Source organism: Gadus chalcogrammus, chromosome 1 (genome assembly GCF_026213295.1).
Source record: "Gadus chalcogrammus isolate NIFS_2021 chromosome 1, NIFS_Gcha_1.0, whole genome shotgun sequence".
NCBI lineage: Eukaryota > Metazoa > Chordata > Actinopteri > Gadiformes > Gadidae > Gadus > Gadus chalcogrammus.
In genome coordinates, this window is record NC_079412.1 from 22,044,964 (window position 1) to 22,059,068 (window position 14,105).

At 46.2% G+C, this 14,105-nt stretch overlaps 2 protein-coding genes across 2 annotated transcripts in view; both read left to right on the plus strand.

Annotated features, from left to right (window-relative positions):
* irak1 (interleukin-1 receptor-associated kinase 1) overlaps positions 1-1,927 on the plus strand; it is a 15,587-nt gene extending 13,660 nt beyond the window's left edge. The window contains exons 14-15 of the mRNA XM_056592153.1: positions 223-676; positions 1,534-1,927. Of these exons, the coding sequence (XP_056448128.1) occupies positions 223-676; positions 1,534-1,595 (516 nt within the window). The 3' untranslated portion in view covers positions 1,596-1,927. The remainder of the gene's footprint in view (positions 1-222; positions 677-1,533) is intronic.
* A 597-nt stretch (positions 1,928-2,524) lies between these two features.
* On the plus strand, positions 2,525-9,413 carry ccdc120a (coiled-coil domain containing 120a; the record flags this gene model as incomplete). The annotated part of the gene is made up of 8 exons (XM_056592284.1): positions 2,525-2,845; positions 5,674-5,755; positions 5,948-6,069; positions 6,670-6,777; positions 7,333-7,411; positions 7,668-7,752; positions 8,305-8,858; positions 9,331-9,413. Coding segments are annotated over exons 2-8 (1,065 nt in total), but the record flags the coding sequence as incomplete, so codon positions are not given.
* Between the last annotated feature and the right edge of the window lie 4,692 nt (positions 9,414-14,105).

The window sequence follows — 14,105 nt, forward strand, 5'->3', positions numbered from 1 at the left end:
CCCCCCGCCCCCTTTCAGACAGAGGTCAGACTGGGTGCTCTTGTCCGGGATATGGCTCAACTGGGAACACTGGAACACTCCTCCCCCTCCCCCTCCTCCCTCACCTCCTCCTCCTCTGTCACCTCCTCCTCCCTCACCTCCTCCTCCTCTGTCACCTCCTCCTCCCTCACCTCCTCCTTCCTCAACACCTCCTCCCTCACCTCCTCCTCCTCCCCGTCTGAGCCCTGTGAGAGTGATGAGAGCGTCTGTCTCTCCTCCCCCCATCTCCCCCCTGGTGTCTCCCAGCCTGGACTCTACCAGTCTGGTGTCTCCCAGCCTGGCCTCTACCAGTCTGGTGTCTCCCAGCCTGGCCTCTACCAGTCTGGTGTCTCCCAGCCTGGGCTCTACCAGTCTGGTGTCTCCCAGCCTGGCCTCTACCAGTCTGGTGTCTCCCAGTCTGGTCTCTCCCAGCCTGGCCTCCACCAGTCTGGTGTCTCCCAGTCTGGTCTCTCCCACCCTGGCCTCCACCAGTCCTGTGTGTCCCCGTCGGGTGTCCCCCGTCTCCCCCCTGGCGCCCCGTCCAGCAGTAGCTCTTCTCCGTCCCGGGAGAGGAGCCCGGCCCCCTCTACCCAGGGACCTTCCACTGGCTCCTTCCTCCCCTCCTCGCTCCCTCCCTCCCTCCTGACCCTCCCGACAGGTAGAGCATATAGCCTCCCCTATGTGGAGGCTACATCAGCTGTTTAACGCTGTTTAACCGTTTCTATCTGTTTTTAAGTGTGAATTTTTAATTTTGTATGTGTTTTTGTATATGTAGGTGTGTGTATATGTAGGTGTGTGTGTGTATATGTAGGTGTGTGTCTGTATATACACTCACTGGCCACTTCATTAGGTACACCTGCACTGTGTAATGCAATCCAATACATTAGATGTGTCATGAATTCTGACTTTACAAAGATAATAATGTTTGCAGTGACGTTGAACTGGATTGCATTATATTGAGAGGCGTTTCTAATATTTTGTCCACCCCACTTACATACATGAGGGGCAGAATATTAGCAACACCTCTCAACATAATTCACTCCAGTACTACGACCTCAGTAATAAACATAACATGGAATTATTACCTTTCTGACAGTGTCAACAAAAACTGACAAATTAGAAGCTTCTTAAAAAGTAGAATTCATATCAGATCTGTTGTACTGGATTGTATTACATTGTACAGGTGTACCTAATAAAGTGTCCGGTGAGTGTATGTAGGTGTGTCTGTGGGTGTCTATATGTAGGTGTGTGTGTGTGTGTGTGTGTGTGTGTGTGTGTGTGTGTGTGTGTGTGTGTGTGTGTGTGTGTGTGTGTGTGTGTGTGTGTGTGTGTGTGTGTGTGTGTGTGTGTGTGTGTTTCTTTGTGTGTGTTATGAAGGTGTGTGTGTGTGAGTGTGTGTGTATATGTAGGTGTGTGTGTGTCTTTATATAGGTAGGTGTGTCTGTGTGTGTCTATATGTAGGTGTGTGTGTGTTTATAAGTGTGAGGCTGATCTTCTGTTGCTTCCTGTTGTCAGATGAAGATTATGCTGGACGCAGTGGCCCAGAGGAAAGTGACGAACTGGATTTCTTGAACTGACCGTCTGTCTGACTGACTGTTCTGTTAGTCTGTCTATGTATCATCATCATGTTCATCCCAGCAATGTATCTCTTACAGACGATAGACCAACCTAGGTGAAATCTTGTCGCCATAATAAAATATTCACTTTTACCACCATTCACATGTGTGTTAAACTGTTATGCCAAATAAATCCCTTTTGATTCAAAGCCTCATAATGTTATTATCCCAACGTAACTGTATTATGTGAGCATCATCGGGTAACCATTGCATTTGCATCGTAGGGCAAGGGTTTTGTATATCTAGAACGTATAGTTCAGAGTTTGTAGTATCTAGAACACAGGATTAGGGGTTAGTAATATCTAGAACACACGGTAGGGGTTAGTATCTAGACACATTTAAGGTTTAGAATTATCTAGAATACAGGGTAACGGGTTAGTATCTAGAACAAATATTTGGGGGTTAGTGGTATGTAGAACACAGGGTTAGGGATATGTATTATCTAGAATACAGAGTTAGGGGTTAGTAGCATCTAGAACTGAGGTTAGGGGTTAGTAGTATCAACACGGGGTTAGTAGTAGGCTATCTAGAACACAGGGTGAGGGGTTAGTTGTGTCTAGAACACTGGGTTAGGGGTTGAAAGTATCTAGAACACAGTTAGTATTTCTAGAACCCAGGGCAACACCCCTGTGATCCAGGAAGGTAGGACTAACCACTTGTAAAACGTTCTCATTTTTAACACTGTTCATGTATGAGGTCACTAATGTTTACTCCGACATGTCATGTGCAATTAGATCCTGAATGGAAAGTAGCGTGTTGGCATGGAAACCGCCCGCACCTCGTTTAGTATGTTAGTGAACTTCACGTGTCAGCAGCGTCGAGTCTGGCCGGAAGGAAGGCGATGGAGATGGAATGTTTGTGACGAAAGAAGAAACAAAGCAGCGTTTCCTTTGCTTCCTCGAACGCTGATTGGTTGATTGGTTTGTTTCGACACAGGCTGTTCCCAGCGCGCGAGGCGCAGGGGAAGCCACGGCGGGGTCTCGTGGAGACGGGGACGCTCCCAGTAGCAGGACCGGTACCAGTACCGGGGATACCGGGTGTCCTGATGCCGACCACATCCCTCGGATCTCCTGAGACACCGCGGGTGGAACCATCGATGGAAGAACGGATCAATTAATCAACAATGATCGATAACTCGGATTTATTGATTCCGCCCGACGCTGAGCACGTGGGTCTGTGATGGGCTTTGGACCGGCGGGAGGAGACCAAAGGTACACACGCACACACGCACGCGCGCACACACACACACACACACACACACACACACACACACACACACACACACACACACACACACACACACACACACACACACACACACACACACACACACACACACACACACACACACACACACACACACACACACACCCATGCTGCAGTGAGATGTGTGGCATTGCGTGTTGAATTCTAAAAGTTTGCTGCAGCCCAGGCTGATGACAGTTTTATGAGATTCATTCTTTATTTCTAACCGCTTGCTAAAAATGGTTAGAAATGGGTTGTTCTCCATCTATAATGTTATGGGGTTTTGAATGGTTAAATCATCTGGAATAAAATATTATCCCAAAGTCATTTGAGCATATTGCATATTGATAGTTGGAGCGTTATTGAAGACGTTGGATTCTGAGGGCAGTGATTCAGAATCGTTAAAAGGCAACGTAACGTTATTGACCAATCAGTATCAAGTATTCAACATTGCTTCGGTATAAGGAGCTCCTTATTGACCTGTCTCTGTACTGTCTATCCCTTCCTACCTGCTCCTCAATGACCTGTCTCTGTACTGTCGAACCCCTACCTGCTCCTCAATGACCTGTCTCTGTACTGTCTAACCCCTACCTGCTCCTTAAGGACGTGTCTCTGTACTGTCTAACCCCTACCTGCTCCTTAATGACATGTCTCTATACTGTCTAACCTGTACCTGATTCTCGATGACATGTATTAGAATTCACCGTAGATCACTTTGTATACTGTTCCTAAAAGGAACTGCTAACTGTTATATAGTCAACTATATCTTATAACGATATAATTATTTATGCAAATGAAATTATTACTTTCTCCTGATTTGCTGGATATTGGTCATGTGACATCTGTTGTTTTAACACACAAAAACACACACACACACACACACACACACACACACACACACACACACACACACACACACACACTGCATCTCGCTCCCCCTCAGGGCTGTGAGCTGATTGGCTGTCTGCAGCTAGCTCTGAGCCAATCATGTTGAGAATTTTACCAAGAAATTGTTGCCATGCGGGTAATCTCTCTCTCTCTTTCTCTCTCTCTCTGTCTATCTCTCTCTCCCTCTCTTTCTCTCACTGTCTCTCTCTCTGTATGTTGACCTACATTTGGAGGGATGGAGGTGGGCAAGAGAGGAGATTGGAGAGAGAGGGAGAGAGGGGTGGGAGAAAGAGGGAGTAACTGTTTTTTGTGTGTATATTATTTTATGCTATTGCTTGGCAACATTGTTACAAATAGCTTTCCTGCTGATAAAGCATCTCTAAATTAGATGATGAGTAATTTTAATGTCCAAACGTTTCATGAAGTCAACGTGTTAACATAATTCTACTCCAAAACGCCATGGGAACAAACCTTTACATTACTTATGATCCGTACCTTTCTTTATAGCAATGAGTCTGTACCTTTCTCTATAGCAATGAGTCTGTACCATTCTCTATAGCTAGGAGTCTGTACCTTTCTCTAGAGCTAGGAGTCTGGACCTTTCTCTATAGCTATGAGTCTGTACCTCTCTCTAGAACTAGGAGTCTGTACCTTTCTCTATAGCTAGGAGTCTGTACCATTCTCTAGAGCTAGGAGTCTACCTTTCTCTATAGCTAGGAGTCTGTACCTTTCTCTATTGCTAGGAGTCTGTACCATTCTCTATAGCTAGGAGTCTGTACCTTTCTCTAGAGCTAGGAGTCTGTACCTTTCTCTAGAGCTAGGAGTCTGTACCATTCTCTAGAGCTATGAGTCTACCTTTCTCTATAGCTAGGAGTCTGTACCTTCCTCTAGAGCTAGGAGTCTGTTCCTATCTCTATAGCTAGGAGTCTGTTCCTATCTCTATAGCTAGGAGTCTGTACCTTTCTCTAGAGCTAGGAGTCTGTACCTTTCTCTAGAGCTAGGAGTCTGTACCTTTCTCTAGAGCTAGGAGTCTGTTCCTATCTCTATAGCTAGGAGTCTGTACCTTTCTCTATAGCTAGGAGTCTGTGCCTTTCTGTATAGCTAGGAGTCTGTACCTTTCTCTTTAGCTAGGAGTCTGTGCCTTTCTGTATCTCTAGGAGTCTGTACCTTTCTCTCTAGCTAGGAGTCTGTACCTTTCTCTAGAGCTAGGAGTCTGTACCTTTCTCTATAGCTAGGAGTCTGTGCCTTTCTGTATAGCTAGGAGTCTGTACCTTTCTCTTTAGCTAGGAGTCTGTGCCTTTCTGTATCTCTAGGAGTCTGTACCTTTCTCTCTAGCTAGGAGTCTGTACCTTTCTCTAGAGCTAGGAGTCTGTACCTTTCTCTAGAGCTAGGAGTCTGTACCTTTCTCTAGAGCTAGGAGTCTGTAGCTTTCTCTAAAGCAGGGTATGAGCTTTGTGTAGTGTTGCCTGCACACTCTCTCTCGTGCGTGTGTGTGTGTGTGTGTGTGTGTGTGTGTGTGTGTGTGTGTGTGTGTGTGTGTGTGTGTGTGTGTGTGTGTGTGTGTGTGTGTGTGTGTGTGTGTGTGTGTGTGTGTGTGTGTGTGTGTGTGTGTGTGTGCGCGCTTGTGTACACACTCACCCCCACCTCTTCATTCAACATGTTTATAAATAACTGAGAAGGGGCAGGAAGTTCCTTCCTGGTTCTGGTGAAACAATACCGATGGTTCTGGTGACTTTCCCCTTCGCCTCACGCAAGGACTACATGTTATCATGATGAATATGAACATGGAACCTTTCTTCTGAAGGTTTCATAGATTTGTGTTTATCTATGTATATGTATATCTATGTATTTCTATGTAGATCTATTAATATGTATATCTATGTATATGTATATCTATGTATTGCAGCATGTGGGAGTGAAACTCTGGAGAGCAGCAGGAAGTGACATCACCACCATGGAGGTCAGCACTCGACACATTTCGGTTCCAGGTGAAAATTACTAATACATAATAACATAATAAATATATTATTATTATTATTATTAACTGTCAGAACCAAATACACATGTAATCAAGAAATAACATACAATACCGGTCCAAATATGTGGGCATGTTTGTGTGTTTGTGTTTGTGTGTGTGTGTGTGTGTGTGACTGTGTGTGTATGTATGTGTGCGTGTGTAGACCTTCTGTGTTGTCAGGACAACAGGAAGAGGATGATGGACCTCCAGGAGAGGAGGCGGAGCCTACAGGTTGCGCTCAGCAACCGATTGGCTGAGCTGCGTAGCCTCTGTCTGCAAGAAGCAGTGTGTAACACACCACACTACACAAAACTATACACAACAATGCACAATAATACACAACACAAGACTATACTACACTACACACTAAACTACAAACTACACTACACAAAACTACGAGAGAGAGAGAGAGAGAGAGAGAGAGAGAGAGAGAGAGAGAGAGAGAGAGAGAGAGAGAGAGAGAGAGAGAGAGAGAGAGAGAGAGAGAGAGAGAGAGAGAGAGAGAGAGAGAGAGAGAGAGAGAGAGAGAGAGAGAGAGAGGGGGGGGATCTGTTTCTTTAACAGAACACATTACACTAAACTACACCACCGCTGACAGAACACACTACACCACACTACAATACAACACTTCACTACTGCTGACAGAACACACTAAACTGCACTACACCACTGCTGACAGAACACATTAAACTACACTAATGCTTTCATAACACACTAAACTACACTACACCACTGCTGACAGAACAAACTAAGCGACACTAAACTACACTACACCACTAGTGTCAGGTGACCCGGCTAATAGGTAGTCAGAGAAGCTAGACGTGAAGACCAAACCGAGACTCTCCTCAGCCTCACTAACGAAGCTGCCTTGTTTTGATTGGTCAGGAGCTAACGGGGAAGGTACCAAGCGACTACCCCCTGGAGCCGGAGGAGCCCCCCGTAACGAGGAGGAGCGTTAGTTTACCCAATGACAAGATGGCTGCCAGACCAGAGGTGGGTAAAACACATGAAGCCAATGGAATGGTCTAGCCCTGACCCCGAATGGTCTAACACTGGATGGTCCAACCCTGAATGATCTAATGATGTAAAAGTGTTCAATGTGTGTTGTATGTACCAGGCATCCCTCCACTGCAAATAGGTGGTTATCCAATCAGCAGGTTGGGGGCATGGTCGGGTCAGAGCTGCGTTGGGAAGAACAATCACGCAAAAAATGACTCCTCAAAAAACAATTGAACTGAAAAAGCATGCTTACAACGCTTTAAAATCGTCCAAATATCGCTGCAACATTTGAATCTTTCTTTGGACAAATGTAGTTATTTTAAGTCGCTTTGGATAAAAGTGTCTGCTAAATGCCCTAAATGTAAACGTAATCTTTTGAATATCGTATAGTATTGTATAATATATAAGTATGGTGCTTGCAACAGTTTAGTCTTGTAACAATCAAGTACAGTGCCCACAACACCTATGACAGAAAGTGACATCATGCATACGAGAGGAAGTGACATCATGCGTACGAGAGGAAGTGACATCATGTGTTGTTTTCAGCAGGAGGGGGAGGTCAGCCAGCGTTGCAAGTTGAAAAAAACGTTATTCATTAAGAGAACGGTCCACAGGGGCTGTCACACAGGTACACACACACACGCACGCCCAAACGCATGCCTTCTACATATCTGTACGTATAGAAGTACAAATACTATACACTCACTATGTATATATATATATAGTTTGTAGATATACACATAAACAATATGCACACTATATACATGTTTATATTGTGTGTATAAATACATATACACACTGTTTATATACACAGAGTCGTTTTGTATATATACATATAAATACGAATAAATATAAAAAACCAAGTGTGTGTGTTTGTGTTCCAGATGATACTGTAGTTGACAGCATCAGTGACTTGGGGAGGCCCCTCCCCCTACCGCCTCGAAACGGACCAATCACTGCACACATCCGGTGAGATTTCTAACCAATCAGAATCATATCATGGATTCCATACTGAACCCTGTTTTGTAATACTGTAGTACGGTTCTGTAGTACACTGTAGTATTGTAGTACTAGGATACTGTGGTAAAGTACAGATTTTGTGTAGTTCTGTGGTACTTTTACAGTACAGCATCACAGTACTGCAGTACTGTGATGCACTGTAGTACTGTACTACTAGTACCATACTGTAGTACTAGTACCATACTGTAGTACTCTAGCACTAGTACCTTACTGTACCAGCATATAGTAGTGCTGTTGTACTGTCGCTTTCAGGATGTCCATTTTGTATTCCAGCCAAGCGAGATTCAACCATCCAAATAAGGGAGTAATTTGATCCAAGAGGGATGTATGTCTGAGTTCTGTCAGCATAAAACTAGTAAGAGAAGAGCAGGGGACCCAGCATTGACCCTTGGGGGACACCAAAGCAGGTTGCTATGTGTGGATGTTGACTCTTCCTCATATTCATCATCTTTCCCCTCTTCTCCCTGACCCCAACTTCGCCCCCCCCCCCACCTCCCCCAGAGGCCAGCTGGGCCCAGTGGGCGGGGCCAGCAGCCCTCTGGGGGGAGGGGCTAGTAAAGATGCAGTGGGCGGGGCCAGTAGTCCCCTGGGGGGAGGGGCTAGTAAAGATACAGTGGGCGGGGCCAGCAGCAGCGAGGCTCTCTCTGCGGATGAGGCCAGCAGGCCCAGCCCCTCCAGGCCAGGCCAGGGCCAGGCCCCGCGGCAGGCAGCGGAGTATGGGGACCTCCTGCAGGAGTACGTTTGGGATAAACAGCACCAGCTTCAGCTACAGGTTCACACTCACTCCAGGCAGCCCATCGTAGGCCTGACCCCCACCCCCCCCCCGCCGCTCCGGGGGCACCCTGGGGAGCCGGGCAGAGTCAAGGTGACCCGGACTAAGTCCTGCGGTCCGTTCCTTTCCCCGGAGCCTCCTGAAACCCCCGTCGCCATCCAGCCGGACCCCCACCCCCACCTGCAGCCCCCCCGACCCCCACAGCCCCGCCCGACACATGACCCCAACCAGGACCCCCAGAAGGACCCCGCCCGGACGCTGCACAAGGCCCTGGCTCTGGAAGGTAGACCCCCCCCCCCCCCCCCGACAGGCTAACTACAGCATTACGTCATGCAGCAACAAACAAGCTAACGACATAGCATAGCATCATACAGCAACAAACAAGCTAACAATATATCATAGCATCATACAGCAACAAACAAGCTAACGACATAGCATAGCATCATACAGCAACAAAAAAGCTAACGACATATCATAGCATCATACAGCAGCAAACAAGCTAACGACATAGCATAGCATCATACAGCGACAAACAAGCTAGAGGTAAAGTAAATTGAAAAAAAAGGCAAACATCATAACTACATGGTAAGAACAAACTATCATTATGCTCACAAATGCTAATATGCTAACGACCAGTAGTACAAGATGTGAGGTCACCAGTGTGCCAGGATGTGATGTCAACAGTGTTCAATATGTGAAGGCACCAGTATGACAGGATGTGATGTCACCAGTGTCACAGGATGTGATGTTTTCAGGTCTGAGGGACTGGTACTTGCGCAACACCTCCGGCTCGGCCCAGAAGACGCTATTGGACAGGAAGGGAAAGGCTGCGGACAGCAGAGGAGCAGGAGGAGCAGGAGGAGCAGGAGGAGGAGGAGGAGGAGGAGGAGCAGCAGGAGTAGGAGGAGGAGGAGCAGCAGGAGGAGGAGGAGGAGGAGCAGCAGGAGGAGGAGGAAGAGGAGGAGGAGGAGGAGGAGGAAGAGGAGGAGGAGGAGGAGGAGCAGGAGGAGGAGGAGCAGCAGGAGGAGGAGGAGGAGCAGGAGGAGGAGGAGCTCCTCAGGGCACCCAAACAGCTCACGCTCTCATCCAACGGTTATCCTATCAGAGAAACAATAATAAACCAGCAGCCCAGAAGCCTCCAATGGAAAGGCAGCATCACTACGCGGGAAGGATGCAGCACTCCGTCACGTTCCACGGACCGGTGCTGAGCGGCAGGTAGGACAGCCTCCTCACATCTCTCGCTCTCCTTATTTAGATCTCTAGGCCCATATAGAGCTGTAGTCCTATATAGAGCTCTAGACCAAGTAGGATTATATAGAGCTCCAGTCCTATATAGAGCATTAGTCCTTATTTAGAGCTCTAGTTCTTATTTAAAGCTCGAGACCAAGTAGGATTATATAGAGTTGTATTCCCATATAGAGCTCCAGTCCTTATTTAGAGTCATTTAATGCTCTAGTCTGTACTAATAGTAATGTTAAGCTCTAGTCTTTATGTTTAGTAATTAAGAGTTCTAGTCTTTGAATAGATCTCTAGCCCATTCAGGTTTGTAGAGCTCTAGTTGTTTATTATATTGTAGTATAGGGTAGTTATCCTTATTGAGAGCATACACCCTCACCTCATCCACACTATGGTAATACAGAGCTGTTAATAAGGTCGGGTTCTCCCCTCTCTCTCTCCCAGGTCCACTGAAGGCTCTCTCTACCAGGACTTCCTCTCTGACAGACAAGTGCCTCCTCTGAATGAACCAATGATAGAGCAGGGATCCCCTGGCACCCTGGTCTGAGCAGCCATTCAGGACTCAAACACCAAATGTTTTGCTGCTGAGAATCTAAATGCAACACAATCCATATGTTGGCCACCGTATCCGAAACCAACCCTACCGTCAACCAACCTTAACTTTACCAAAACCTTTCCTATCCTGAACCTATCCTACCCTAAACCTATCCTACCCTAAACCTGTCCTACCCTAACCCTCGACCTAAGATAGTTTGAATCCTGCCCAATACAGGGGGAAAGAGCTGCTGAATCTTAAGTAGTTAGAAAAAACAGAAAGGAGTGGCTTTCTCAGGACTAAATTGTGTGTGTGTGTGTGTGTGTGTGTGTGTGTGTGTGTGTGTGTGTGTGTGTGTGTGTGTGTGTGTGTGTGTGTGTGTGTGTGTGTGTGTGTGTGTGTGTGTGTGTGTGTGTGTGTGTGTGTGTGTGTGTGTGTTATTAGATTGTACACAGGAAGTTATGAGAGGAGACTTTAAATCTTTCCCTTTTATACCTTTTTTGTATATTGACCAATTATTATAATTATGGAATCTCCTTACTTACATCATGATTTAAATTCTATACATATGGAGTCTAATTCTCCAGTTTGGGGTTTGCATCGCTTACTAAGAAACTATTCAAAACTTTGTATATGCATTCCTATCCTTAGACATTTTATACAAGATCTATTTCAAGTTCCTTTAAGACAATCAATTAGATCTTTCACTTTGGTACTCGGATTTCAACGAAATGCGATCGACCTTAATCGGACTGTGCACTTATTCAAATGTCCTCGTAGTCAGTTAACTTGTAATCAGTGAGCTGACTGTTCCTATAATCAGCTGTGAAGTGAGACATCAGGCCCAGCAGGCAGCCTGACCAGCTACTGTCAGGGGGGACGATGTTTCTCAGGTTGGATCACCAGCGAGGTCCTGCTGCTGCTCAGAACCACCCGTCCGGACTCAGCCACCAGAGCATCCCAACGTAGCCTGGATGCTAACTACTAGCCCTATAGTCTTGAGGCTAGGTTAACAAACTCTGTACACCGGATGCTAGGATGGAGGTATGATTCTGTAGTTATAAAGAGAGTCCGCTCACAGGAGGGCCTACGTTTCTCAATCAATCACAGGTCTCACGCACCTGTGATTGATGGGCCGGAAAGACTACCCAAACCAATCATGGAAGAGATGCCCTGATAGGTCAGAAATGAGCTGGGCGTGGTCCTACAGAGGCAGGCTGAGTCAGGGGATTCCCTGGCATTGCCATTTCTAAAAAAAACTCCCTTAAAATGATACTTCTTAAAGCTAACCTTCAGCACCTTTGAGTGCCGACCTGCTAGCCTAACGACAACAAACCAAGCAATGCCCTTGTTTAGCATGACTAGACGCGAGACAGCAATAATGCTTAGATTAGAAGACATAAAGACTGCAACGTGTCACGGACTGTTTGATTGGTTAGAAGCAGGAACTGTTTGATTGGTTAACAGCAAGAACTGTTTGATTGGTATCCAGCCGTAGACAACCTAACTTCTTATTGTCACAACAAATGTTGAATTCATGTCATGCTGAAAACTGCAAACTACTGCAAAATGTCCTGAAACGTCCTGAAATGTTAGTTTAAGGATACCCTGAACCCTGACCCTATTTTAACGTGAACCCTGTTTTAACCTGAACCCTGTTTAAACCCGAACCCTGACCCTGTTTAAACCTGAACCCCTTTTAAACCTGAACCCTGACCCTGTTTAAACCTCAACCCTGACCCTGTTTAAACCTGAACCCTGACCCTGATTAACCTGAGCCCTGACCCTGTTTAACCTGAGCCCTGACCCTGTTTAACCTGAGCCCTGACCCTGTTTAACCTGAGCCCTGACCCTGTTTAACCTGAGCCCTGACCCTGTTTAACCTGAGCCCTGACCCTGTTTAACCCTGAACCCTGACCCTGTTTAACCTGAGCCCTGACCCTGTTTAACCTGAACCCTGACCCTGTTTAACCTGAGCCCTGACCCTGTTTAACCCTGAACCCTGACCCTGTTTAACCTGAGCCCTGAGCCTGTTTTAACCAGAGCCCTGGCCCTGTTTGTATGACTGATCAGTGAGGACCACCTCCTCACTGTAACCGTATGCATCAAGGTATTCATTGTCAGCCGATTCAGGGTTCTTTATGCAAATGAGCTGTCACAGGGAGACATCTCAGGCTTGTTATTGCGACCCACACACATCATGCTAATGGGAGACCGGGTATAGTTGTGTGTGTGTGTGTGTGTGTGTGTGTATGTGAAATCCCCATATCCCTACTCCCTACCTTGTGTTGTAATGGTGGCTGACTCAATGTAAATGCACATGAATGAGGGAGGATGGAACATGTGAAGGATGGCGGATGACAGCAGGATGCATGCTCTGTGCCATGTGGACTTCTGCTTTATAGCATGAGAGCCTGTAAATAGACTTTGTTTATATTCATTTGTAATTTTTTGATACATAGTTGTGCAGAACATTGTGCGTGATAAAGACCCTTGATATGTTTTGCAGTCTGTTGTGTGTAACTGTTTCACAATAGGTCTATTTATATCATATATATATACCGTATTGTGATGAGCAGCACGGGAAAGATAAGACGGGAGTCGGAGACTCTCAGACGCCCCATACACCACACGACCCTGGGAGCCGCTTTTATTAACACACAGCAAACACACAAAACACACTCCACCTAACAGACCACCATGAGCATCTCGGTGACCCTGTTAGATGTTCTCCACCCCCACCCTCACAAACCTGGAGGTCAACAGGCAAGGGGGGTGTTCAGGGGGCCGGCACAGAACGATAAATGCACACTTGGACCCCAGGAAGACTAGTCTGCCGCTTCTGCGTCAACCAATGGGGATCCACAACTAAACAATAAACGACACACTAAGGGACATCACAACACTGAGGGAAATCACCTCACATTAAGGGACATCGCCTCACACTGAGGGACATCACCACACACAAACGGACGTGTTTTATTGTGTTCTACTGTGGTTTAACGGTCATACCAACATCCACCAGTAGAGGGTGCCATAGTCTGCAGGCGGCTGCCGGCCACGCCCTGCTGTGTTCCACTGCTTTGTCGGTCTATTTAGGCAGCAGTTTGTTAGGATACCTTCTATCATATCATGGCAACACTAGGATCCTTAAGACCTGACAACTAGCTAACCCTAGATATACACAGACCTGTTCAACTAATTAACTAACCCGAGATATACAAAGACCTGTTCAACTAACTAACCCTAGATTTACACAGACCTGGACCACTAACTAACTAATCCCAGTTATTCACAGAGCTGTTCAATTAACTAACAAACCCTAGATATACACAGACCTAATTCAACCAACCAACTAACCCTAGTTATACACAGACCTGTTCAACTAACCCTAGATATACACAGATCTGTTCCACTAACCCACTAGATATAAACAGTTGAACACCATTATTCAAACTATTGAAAGGTATTCACAGACCTGTTCACAGACCTGTTCAACTAGTCCTCATGGACTGATGAAGGAGATGGGGCTGGGAGAACGTTGGCCCCAGGCTCCTCAAGCTCAGAGCTCCCACTGGAGAGGCCAAGCGTTGCTGGAGACTCTGCAGCTCGCTCAATACCAATAATTAATTTCCCTCATTTTGCAGATAAATTTACTCGACGGAAATAACTCCAACTCATCTGATTTTGACAATTTCTCTCCCCAAATAATTACACCATAACTAATAAATGAGGGAAAGAAGGTTGGAAGGGGAAGTT